This window comes from Capsicum annuum, chromosome 5, assembly GCF_002878395.1.
Source record: "Capsicum annuum cultivar UCD-10X-F1 chromosome 5, UCD10Xv1.1, whole genome shotgun sequence".
NCBI lineage: Eukaryota > Viridiplantae > Streptophyta > Magnoliopsida > Solanales > Solanaceae > Capsicum > Capsicum annuum.
The window spans coordinates 1,108,735-1,121,190 of record NC_061115.1 but is presented as its reverse complement, the minus strand read 5'-3'; the positions used below and the strand labels follow the sequence as shown (position 1 = coordinate 1,121,190).

The 12,456-nt window shown below is 37.4% G+C and overlaps 2 protein-coding genes across 2 annotated transcripts; one reads left to right on the top strand and one right to left on the bottom strand.

The window, feature by feature from the left end:
* Positions 1 to 784: 784 nt before the first annotated feature.
* Positions 785 to 5,945, top strand: LOC107870047 (pentatricopeptide repeat-containing protein At4g31850, chloroplastic). Its single transcript, XM_016716441.2, has 2 exons — positions 785 to 4,874; positions 5,670 to 5,945. The coding sequence occupies exon 1, from the start codon at positions 1,099 to 1,101 to the stop codon at positions 4,798 to 4,800; it is 3,702 nt and encodes a 1,233-aa protein (XP_016571927.2). The 5' UTR covers positions 785 to 1,098; the 3' UTR covers positions 4,801 to 4,874; positions 5,670 to 5,945.
* Positions 5,946 to 6,454: 509 nt separating this feature from the next.
* On the bottom strand, positions 6,455 to 11,740 carry LOC107870048 (the record flags this gene model as incomplete). The annotated part of the gene is given in 9 exon segments (XM_016716442.2): positions 6,455 to 6,733; positions 6,815 to 6,880; positions 8,079 to 8,111; positions 8,284 to 8,343; positions 9,084 to 9,142; positions 10,414 to 10,478; positions 10,568 to 10,650; positions 11,517 to 11,562; positions 11,643 to 11,740. Coding segments are annotated over 9 exon segments (555 nt in total), but the record flags the coding sequence as incomplete, so codon positions are not given.
* Between the last annotated feature and the right edge of the window lie 716 nt (positions 11,741 to 12,456).

Sequence of the window (12,456 nt, the reverse complement as noted above, 5' to 3'; positions counted from 1 at the left end):
ATAATATTTAATTAAAAAAATAGATGACATGTCTGCCTATATTACCCGTAATTGCTCCGTGATTTACTATATTACCCCTGATTAATTATTATAAGTCGTTTATATATTAAAATTAATAATATTTTTTTACCATATTACCCCTAATTAATTATTATAAGTCATTTATATATTAGAATGAATAATATTTAATTTAAAAAATAGATATTTATGACGTTTGTTTCAACTTCTTTAACCGTGATTTTACTATGTCATCTCTAATTAATTATTATAAATCATTTATGTATTAAAAATTAATAATATTTAAGTAAAAAAATAGATGGCATGTCTGCCTCTATTACCCCTAATTGCTTTGTGATTTACTGTATTACCCTTAATTAATTATTATAAGTCATTTATGCATTAGAATTAATAATATTTTTTACTATATTATCCCTAATTAATTATTATAAGTCATTTATATATCAGAATTAATAAAATTTAATTAAATCAATGTACATTTATTTTTGTATCTCATCAATATCAAATTTTTATGCTAAAAAATATTTATAGTGTTGAGCCCGTACTAACACGGCCATGCACCTCTAGTCTTTTAATACTAGAGTATTATCTTGTTATCGCGTAGTTTTTTATCCTTTAATATGCACGTAGATAAAAGTAAAATTTATGTATTTCCTATCTCTCTCATACTCAGATTTATAAAATTACATTGTATATAAAATATATTATTATTGTTATTTTAAAATTTAAATTATAAATAAGTTTTTGTATATTTATTTTTATGAAATTTAATTTGATTTTTCTTTGTTCACCTTTTCTTTTCCCCACTCATTTGCCCAAAAAATTCCAAGCAAAAATTGCACAAAATTTCATCCCATAAATTGCTCTAAAATATCTTCCTCTTCCTCATCTTCACTGAAATTCAACCCCACCCCTCACTTCTGCTTAACTTATTCAGCATAAAAAACCAATCTTTTTCAACTTATGCAGCATAAAAAGGCAATCTTGATTATACATTTCTTATATAAAACTTATTCAGCTTGTTCTAATGTAAGTTTTTGCATGTTTTACTAGTATAAATTCACTTTCTTTTTTGTCCATATGGGTGTAATTATACTTAGTTCCTCACCAATTTGCTGCAATAATTTTAACTGTGTATCTGTAACTGACACTAGACAATCTACTAGTAGTAGTAATGGGTGTTCAGTTAGAGGGAGATTGAATTTTTCCTCATGTGGGGGTGTGATAAATTGTGATATAATTAGGAAAAAAAATGTGGGGTCTTCAAGATTTGTGATTTCCTCATGTGGGGTTGTGATGAATTGTGAGAAAATTAAGGGGGGAAATGTGGGGTCTTCAAGATTTTTGATGAAATGTTCAAATGATGTTGTGTTAGGTAAAGACTTGAACTTTTTATCTGAGGGGTCTGTGATGAATTGTGAGAAAATTAGGAAAAAGAATGTGGGGTCTTCAAAATTTGTGATGAAATGTTCCAATGATGTTGTGGTGAATTGTGAGAAAATTAGGAAAAAAGATGTGGGGTCTTCAAGATTTGTGATGAAATGTTCAAATGATGTTGTGTTGGATAGGGACTTGAGTTTTTGCTCTTGTGTGTGTGTGGTGAATTGTAAGGAAATTAGGAAAAGAAATGTGGGGTTTTCAAGATTTGTGGTGAAATGTTCAAATGATGTTGTGTTAGTGAATGGTAAATGTAGAAGTGGCATATCTGCTGAGGGAGTGTTGAGGGACTTGAGGTCGATTTCGGAACCAACTGAAGCTTTAGCTTTGTTTAAATCCGTAGCAGAGATGCCTATGGTTGTGCATACTACGGAAATTTGTAATTACATGTTGGAGTATTTGAGGGTTCTTGATAGGGTGAATGATATGGCGGTAGTGTTTGATTTGATGCAAAAACAGATAGTTTATAGGAATTTGGATACTTATTTGATTATATTTAAGGGTCTTCATATAAGGGGAGGAATACGTGAAGCTCCGTTTGCTCTTGAAAGGATGAAGAAAGCAGGGTTCGTGTTGAATGCTTACTCGTACAACGGGTTGATACATTTGATTCTTCAAGCAGGGTTTTGGCAGGAAGGTTTAAAGGTTTATAGGAGGATGATTTCGGAAAAGCTTAAGCCGAGCCTTAAAACATACTCTGCGTTAATGGTTGCGTGTGGTAAAAGAAGGGATACTGAAACGGTCATGAGATTGTTAGGTGAGATGGATGGTTTGGGATTAAGACCGAATATTTATACTTATACCATTTGCATTAGAGTGCTCGGAAGGGCTGGAAAGATTGATGATGCTTGTGCTATATTAAAGAGAATGGATGATGAAGGTTGTGCTCCGGATGTTGTTACTTACACCGTCCTCATTGATTCTCTTTGCATTGCTGGAAAGGTAGATATTGCTAAAGAAGTCTTTTTCAAGATGAAAGCTGGGCGCCATAAACCTGATCGGGTGACTTACATCACTTTGCTAGATAGGCTTAGTGATCGTAAGGACTTGGACTCCGTAAGGGACTTCTTGGACAGGATGGAGGCTGATGGTTATAAGCCGGATGTCGTCTCTTTTACCATACTTGTTGATGCTTTGTGCAAAGTAGGTAACATCACTGAAGCATTTTCTACATTAGATGTAATGAAGGAAAAAGGGATCTTACCGAATCTTCATACTTATAATTCATTGATCAGGGGCCTGCTAAGAAAGAACAAGGTTAATGAAGCGTTGGAGCTGTTTGATAGCATGAAATCTCTTGGAGTTGAGGTCACAGCTTACACGTATATCCTGTTTATTGACTACTACGGGAAATCTGGTGAGCCTGATAAAGCACTTGAAACATTTGAGAAGATGAAAGCTCATGGAATCGTGCCTAACATTGTAGCTTGCAATGCATCTTTGTACAGTATAGCAGAAATGGGAAGGCTTGGAGAGGCGAAAAGTATATTTGATGGAATTAAAGAGAGTGGATATGTTCCAAATTCAATCACCTACAACATGATGATGAAATGCTATAGTAATGCAGGGAAAATTGATGAAGCTATTAAGTTACTCTCCGAGATGCTAGAAAGTGGTTGTGATCCTGATGTGATTGTAGTCAATTCATTGATTGACATACTTTATAAGGATGGTCGGGCTAGTGAAGCGTGGGCAATGTTTTACAGATTGAAGGATATGAAACTGACTCCTTCCGTTGTGACCTACAACACTTTACTGGCTGGATTAGGTAAAGAAGGAAAGATCCGAGAGGCCTATGAGTTACTGGATAGCATGGCTCTTCACGGGTGTGCTCCAAACACAATCACTTACAATACACTTTTAGATACTCTTTGCAAGAACGGTGAGGTTGCTACAGCCTTGACGTTGCTTTACCAAATGACGGGACCAAATTGCTTTCCGGATGTTTTCAGTTATAACACTGTAATCTTTGGGTTGGCTAAAGAAAAAAGGGTAACCGAAGCATTTTTGCTATACCATCAGATGAAGAAGAAAATGTATCCCGACTGTGTAACAGTATATGGTCTTCTACCTATTCTTGTGAAAGATGGCTTAGTTGACGATGCTGTTAAGATTGTGGATGGTTTTGTTAACCAGGCTTTGAATAGGTCGGATAGATCCTTTTGGCTGCAACTGATGGAAGGTATTTTGGGTGAAGCTGAAATAGATCATTCCATTTCTTTTGCCGAAAAACTGGCATCGTATCGTATTTGCAGAAATGACTTAATAATAGTACCTGTTATTAGAGTTCTTTGCAAGCAAAAGAAAGCCCTTGATGCTCATGATCTTTTTGTAAAGTTCAAGAACAAATTCGGAATTCACCCAACACTAAGATCATATTATCCTTTGGTTGAAGGACTTCTGAATGTTCATCATCTTAAAGAATTGGCATGGCATCTTTTCAAGGAAATGAAAAATGCCGGTTGTGCTCCAGATGTTTATACCTATAATTTGTTTCTTGATGAACTTGGAAAGTCCGGGAAGGTTGATGAACTTTTTGAGTTGTATGAGGAGATGCTCCACAGAGGATGTAAGCCGATCGCAATAACTTACAATATTCTCATTTCGGGTTTGGTGAAGTCTAATGAAGTAGAGAGAGCAATAGATTTTTACTATGATCTTGTTAGTTTAGGCTTTACACCTACGCCTTGTACATATGGTCCTCTCATAAATGGGCTTTTTAAGGTTAAAAATTTCGACAAAGCAAAGGACCTTTTTGATGAAATGGTGGAATATGGATGCAGACCTAATTCTGCTATCTACAACATTCTCATAAATGGGTTCGGGAAAGCAGGTGATCTGAAATCCGCGTGTGATCTCTTCAACAGAATGAATAAAGAAGGAGTTAGACCGGATTTAAAGACGTACACCATTCTTGTAGATTGCCTATGCTCTTCGGGGAAGGTGGACGATGCTCTAAACTACTTTGAGGAACTGAAATCAGCTGGTCTTGATCCTGATTTGATTTCTTACAACCTTATGATCAACGGTCTTGGGAAGTCCCGTAAAATGAAGGAAGCACTGTATCTTCTTGATGAGATGAAAAGCAAAGGAATCACCCCGAATCTTTATACCTATAATACCTTGATACTCAATCTTGGAATTGCTGGAATGTTGGAAGAGGCTGGAAAAATGTATGAAGAACTTCAGCAACAAGGTTTTGAACCTGACGTTTTTACATATAATGCTCTTATTAGAGGGTACAGCAAGTCCGGTGATCCAGATGGCGCGTATGCCATTTATGAGAAGATGATGGTCGGGGGTTGTAGCCCGAATGGTGGGACTTTTGCACAGCTACCTAATTAACGCCAGACTTTTTACGTTCTTCAAGTGAAGCTTTGTGAGAACCAGTTTCTACACTCTGCCTTGTGGCTGCTAAGGTATATACTCATTCCACCACTCCAGGGAATGTGCTAGAGAATGTAAATTGTTTCTGCACTTTTTGGATATCGAAACATGCTAGGCAAAATAGGTTTTTAAGACATAATTACTATATCTTCTTGTTCCTTAAATCATCCTGTACCCTAGAGGCGGATGCAGAGTATCCGTGTCGGATTCATATGAACCTAGTACTTTCGACGCAGATCATAATTTATTTATCTTTTTAACCTTTTTTCAACAAATTGTAGATATGAACCCATTTAGCTGATATGATGCTCGTGACCCACACCGTGGGTCTTCCGGAAACGACCTCTCTACCTCCTCGAGGTAGGGGTAAGGTCTGCATACGGTCTACCCTCTCCTTCCCATACCCCACTTATGGGACTATACTGGGTTCGTTGTTGTTGTTGTTGAACCTGTGACTTCAAAAATACAGTTGGTTCAACGGTAAGAACCTTAAAGAATGAACCCATAAATCTTAAATTTTGGATCCTCCTCTGTTGTAGCCCGGCAGTCACCTTCATTGAGTTAGGTTATAGTGCGCTTTGCATGCTTTTCTCGAAGTTCATATTGAAGCTCGTCGGTCAAGAAGTTGCATTACCCTAATATAACTTTGTTCGAGTGGTTTGGTCTCTCAAATTGATTCCAAATATATAAGAAAGAGCAAATTTGCTTCTTCCATTTCCATTCTCAGAACATCAATGTGTCCGGGCTAGAAGTTATTAACTTGTCAACGATGGTAGTGTTAACTTGGCTGAACGTCTTAACCTTAATTTCTTGGTTCTTTTCCGCAGGGATTGCTTCTGCTGATTGGAGGTTTACTTACTATTTGAAGCTCTTAGATGTGTCTGCAAGGTTGTTCTTCAGGTGCGGCAACCTCGATGGCTTCGGATTTCATTTGTAAATGCCAAAATGTTGTCTATATATAGTGTTAATATTTGGTGGTTGTAGGTTTATACCTGTGCCTAACTGTAGATAAGCAAGCAAAATGTTGAGGCAAAACTCTTTCTAAAGTTTTGATTTGTTATTCAATTTGCCAAGAAATGTAGAGGTCTCCTTACATTGTGTTATTGTTTGCTGTGCAATGTTTTGCGCGTAGCCGAGGGTCTTTTGGAAACAACCTCTCTACCTCCATGAGGTAGGGGTAAGGTCCGCGTACACACCATCCTTTCTGGATCCCCTTTTGTGGGATTACATTGAGTATGTTGTTTTACAAGGTAGGGGTAAGATCCGCATACACACCATCCTTTCCGGACCCCATTTTGTGGAATTACATTGAGTATGTTGTTGTTTTGCTCCTGAACCATTTGATGCAATCATTAAGACCTTCCCAATCTTAAAAAGGTTACAAAATTGTGCATTATAGAAGAACTTCACATCCAACATCATGTTTCAACTCTTACACTGTTTGGATGGTTGATACGTATCGTTTCATGATGTATTGTATCATATTGCACTGTATTGTCCTGATGAATACAACGTTTGGATAGATTATGTTATTTCCCATCGCTACATGATGCCACACATGAGCATGTAATATATGTCTAAATTATTGTAACTTTTTCCATATATATCCATGTTTCATATCAAAATATTGGGTTCGATTGAACTCGTAAATGATAAAGTTAACATTGGTCATTTAACAGACTAATGACTAGACACTGTACACTAATCAAATACAATATGAAGAATATTGAAGCTCCCGCTACGAGTGGGGTCCGGGGAAGGGCCGGACCAGACGACAAGGGTCTATTGTAAATAGAATACAAAGAGAAATTGCAAAATGTCAAAAAACCAAAGCAATTCAGAATGATTATCTTTCCCCCAGTAATGATTCAAGAAGTGCAGCCTCTTCTTCCTGCAAATTGAGATATCACAATTAGAACATTCAGTAGCTGAAAATTTGTGTATATGTTATACCAAAGTACAATACATGTACCACTAAGGCGTTAAATTCAGTTTCCTCATCGATCGCGCTGATGATGGCCGGATCTTCCAAGAGTTCCTGTTGCAGGAAAGTAGAGAGACATTGTAACAGAGTACCCTAAACTGGAAAAATCAAAGCTAACAACAGAGAAGTAAACAATCAAGAAACAGCAACTGTACGCGAAATCGCTCAGATGCAATATAACCGTGACTAGTGTTTGTCCCATGGGGCCTTTCTTCAATAAAGCATGTGTGGATTTGTATACAGGTTGACACGCCTTGACTAGTACCACCTTTAATCTATCAGAGCAATAATAATCTTAATATGTTTCGTACTAGACTAAACAAGTCTGTAATCTTTGGTGTTTTCTGATGAATAAGAGAGTTTATTCAAGGTAAGCTTGTATTCTCGATTTGTCCCAACATCGTGGAATAAAATTAGTGTGACATCATCAGGTTCCGGTGCTATATCTGCAGAACAGTTCTCAACTATTTAGAACTGTTTCTTTTTGGATGTCATCAGAAACAGCCTCTCTACTTCTTCGAAGGTAGCGGCTTACCCTCCCCAGACTCCACTTTGTGGGAATACACTGGGTTTGTTGTTGTTGTTCTTTTTGGATGTCGTCCTTTACAACCATTCTTTCACCTTTCCGCTCACAATCAGGTTAGATTCTACTCTAGAGTGGTGGTCTTCACCACCTCTCCTTTGTACAATTGTTGAATAGAAACCTAATGTTTCCCGCCGCCCACCCACCACCTTAGCTTCTCTTTTCCTCTCCTTAACAAGTTAAAAAAAGGGTAGCCCGGTGCACTAAAGTTCCCTCTGTACGCGGGGTCTAGGGAAAGGCCGAACCACAAGGGCTCACCATAGACAGCCTTGCCCGGAGTTTCTACAGGAGACTCTTTCCACGGCTTGAACCCGTGACCTCCTGGTCACATAGCAACAACTTTACCAGTTACTCCAACGCTCCCCTTCAGAAGAACAGAATGTTGCTCGATTGAATGAGCGCTGTAAGAACCTCTAACTGACAACCCAGACAAAATGTGACCCACATCTTCCCTACACTTCTATTATTTTAACAACGATTCTCCTTCATTTCACAACTGCTTGTAGATAGAACTTTTTGTTGGAGCTAACGGGTTTTTATCAGTGTGTGATGAAGCGCAAAATAAAATAACTCATATATGTACAATACGCAACAAGGGGAAAAAGACACTAGCAACAAATTGCTATTGAAAAGGGATAAACAGGCTATGAGGGAAATTTCAATGCTTACATCGTCAGCGATCTGCAATAGACCATCTTTGTCCTGCAATAATAAGTTACACAAAGTAAATAACATGAAAATTATCGAAATTAAAACAAGTGGAAATAACAGAAGGTGAAAACAGTAAAGCATAGGTGCGAGAACAAAGATGAATTAGCTTTTAGAATTATAGATGAACAATCTTCCTATATACAAATGAGAGGTGACTCTTTACCTTAGATGCAACAAATAGAAGCGGGTCCGAAGGTGTATAAATCATATAGTGCGAACCATCCTGTAGAGAGGAAATCGACATTATAAGATACATGAGATGATACTAAGGCAACCCTGTGTAATCCCACAAATGCGGTCTGCGGAGGGTTGAGTGTACGCACACCTTACCCCTTCCTCGTGGAGGTAGAGAGGTTGTTTCTGAAAGACCCTCGACTCAAGTACAACAAATCAAATTCACGGAAAAGAATACGATAGTGAAGTAAACATATCAATTTATAAGGGAAGCAGTACCCAAAAAAGACAGCTTTTGAGCTGTTATAGGAATTCATTACAAATTACGAATAGTGACGACGACAACAATCAGAACTGACTTGGCAGAAAGTACCTACAACATGGCAATCTTACAGAAAGCAAAAAACATGTTCTAACCTTTAACGCCCCTTAACATGGTTCTAGTTAGGTAGAGAGGTTGTTTCCGATAGACCCCCGGCTCAAGACACAGAGACAGTAAATAAGGTCGTAATAAAACATGAGATAAGATGAAATAACAGAAATAAGGCACCCATAAAGTAGTACGATACACTATCAAACCGCAAGCACCCACCTCCCCCAACCCACCTAACTAGAGACTCCATCCTCTAAGAAAAGTCCTACACTACTAGCAAGGCCACCCCCAAAAGCACACCTAACTACTGTCCACAAGTTGAAGTACATAAGTAACACCAAGAAAACGCATTATTTTTCAATTATTATCCCAGCTTAATAATGATCGTTTAATACAATGGATAACTGATAATTTACCATGTGGAAGCATGTAATTTCTATGCCTTCACTTGGCAAGCCATCTACGTCCTCACCATCTGAAAAAGTGCAACAACTTTTAGAAACAATTGAATTCTGATGGATATTATCCAGATAAAATGTTATGAACTACAAAAGATACATTATGGCCATAAACAAACAAGCGTCATTCTAACTATGACCGATGATCACATGACATATCCAGATAAGAATTAAAAAGAATGATCAGGTGAAAGTCCACAATTCCCTAACGATATAAAAAACCAAATCTTCACAAGGACAAGGCATAATTGTGCCACCTATGCAAGCATATAATGAACTATCTCAAGAAACATCTATAGAGGATTGTTGATCGATAGACCCTCAGGCCTCAAGTCTTTCCCTAAATCTTAAAAGCCAAAGGCAAACTTCATAAGCGAGAATAAGTTATATAATGTTATCGCAAACATCTCAGCTTGTATAAGAACCAAAAAAAGAAAATCCTCATCTAAGTTAAGACTACAAAGCATTGTTACAAAGGATACCAAATCAAAAGAGAATATAATGACCTTAGTTCTAAACCAACTAGTAAACTAATAGCTAAAAGAAAAGCTAATAAATCAGATCCAAATTTTAATAATCGCTGTATGAACTGTTCTTTGAGCTACAGTAACATGTGAATTATCTGTGAGCAGCGACACTCTTGTTCCCTTTATCTGATTCTATCTTGTAGGAGTATCACACAGCTTAAGGTTAACATTGGCATCTAAATCACTAAATAATAGTGCAAAGTCAATCACTAAGAAAAATAATCATCATGAGTGCACGTTAAAGTTGCATCAGCAACTAATAATGACATCTTTCATTTGTGTTAAGTCATGCTTCACATTCAATCTGAATATACGACTAATGAACGGACAAAAGGAAATAAATTTTAGGATTGATTTAGCATAGAAAAAGAAAGTATCTAGCATGGATAATACATTGCATTATAACAATTAAGACAGAAAAGGCCGGAACAGCTAGCAATACCCTCCGGTTCATTTTAATATTGTTTTACAGTTTTTGACACGCACACTAAGAAAACCATATAATAGCATTAACGATAAGGTCATTTAACTAAGTTACCCTTCAGATATCATCAAATTACTCTTCATCTCTCCTAAGACTTTTGGAATCATTTGCTAAAGTAGGGGAAGATTTGAAAGACAAAAAAATAACACCTTCTTGGTTTCCTACCGTGACACTTATTTTGGACCAAATTTGAAAGGCTTTAACATTTAAATTGGACCGGAGGTAGTAACAATTTTAACGGCAGTAACACGCAGCTTCATGAAGACAAGAACCTTGCCTGTTCTAAATTCAAATATGTCATCCTCTGTGTAGCAAAATCCTCCTCGTGCTGTGTAACAGAACCTGATACAAAATAGCTAGACGATATCAGAACACATAAAAGAGATTCAGGGATAAGGCAGACATGAAAATCAAAGTTCTAGAGATTGTACCCACTGTACACGAGATGCATGTGTATCTTGGCTAGAGCATAGGCAGCAGTGGGTAGGATAGCTTCAACTTCTTCATCGCTTACCTACACAGCAGTAATATAAATTAATAAAAATTAATTATGATATGATTATTTTTATTATTTTTGATCAAGTAAAAGTATTTTCATTCGTAAACATGACCAAATCCGCCGTATACAGAGGTTATAACTTATATCAAAAGATCAAGACTCTACAAAATATGAAGCTCTACGAAATCCACCCAATCCTCTACGCAAGAAGGAATTTTCTGTTTACACCAAAAGAAAATAAGAGAGCGGAGACTACTACTCAATTTCAGGAAACTCGACTCTACACCTTCATAACCTTCATAATTATGATACGATTGTATAATATGTAATAACTTTTTGTGCCCCTTATTCTATTTTTTTAATTTCTTAACGGGTCGGTGCATTCGGCATTATGACTTCTTCCACAGATTGGCATCAGTGGATAACGGAAATAGCACTAAAGACATTTTTTAGTCAAACAAACAAAGGTAGGTATCCAGCTTATGTTACTGTTTGAACAGAGAGAGTTTCTGGAGAATTTTGATCTGGGTGAAGATGGCCCTTTCGCTTAACTCAACCCCAAAAGCTAGCTCATCGGGGATTGTCCGGGACAATATAAGGAGACCATAACCCATTTCCCCAACCAATGTGGGACTTACCACTCCATCACACGCTCCGGACTCAACCGAAGCGTGGATTATGGGGACCCAACGTTGAGAAACACAACAATGTATATTGAGTAGTCTGGCTCTGATACACTATTAAGATATGGGCATTGGGCCTAAATCCATTTGATAACTGATCATTTGTTAAGAAGAAATGAGACAGTAAAACAAGATTCGCTCTAGCATGTTTCCAGTTTCCACAAACACAACAGAAATTCAAGTTTAGTTCAGACATACAGCAGCCCACCCCTCGACATTTCTGCTCTTTAAGATTTGAACAGGCCTGCAGAGACAAATAGACCGATTTAATGTAACATCAGAAAAAGGAAAGACATCAAAATCATAACTACAAACCTCACTTACATATCAACAGGGCAGAGTAATAGACATTCATCTCCTCGTGTACTTCTAAAAACCCTCCTGATGACACATTCCAGTGGGAAATTGTTGGTAGAATCAACCTGTTGCTAAGCTCTTTAGATAACTAAATTGACAGAGATAAAGAGAAAGATATCTATAGCAGAAAATACACTAGCACGTGAAATAATTGTGAAGTGACTGAAGAAGTTGCTCCTACAAGCAAATTTAAGGAGATGATTTAGCACCTATAAGAAGTCATTTTAGGTAGTCGCGACAGTGAATTAAGAGGTCACATGTTGTTGTGCGTCATACAAAAATTCTTTCAAACTTATGGGAAATTAAAACCAAGCACTGCCACACTTGCAATTTCTCCTTCTCAGCTGGTGAACAGACTTAGCTGGTCGCAACAGCTAGTGTGGCAGGTATGTCATGGAATTAGTTGAGGTGCGGGACAGCTAGTCCAAACACTATTTGTCCTAGCCTGGATGGACAGAGTTAGTTGTACATGGTGTTGGTGGGAGGTGCCGAGTATCTCGTGGAATTAGTCAAGGTCCCCTCATCCAGACATCATCTGTCCTAACCTAGGTGGATGGACTTGGTACCTATTGTTTGTGGGAGGTGTAAAGTATCTCGTGGAATCAGTCGAGGTGCAGGACAGCTAGACCAAATACCACGTTTATCAAAATTAAAAAATATAGCAGTTTAGCACCCCATCTATCTTTTCCAGCTCAAAAGTAAATCACGCACATATATATATATACACAAATATTTCTTTTATACCCACGGTGTCCAAGCCCGCTCGCACACACCTCAACTA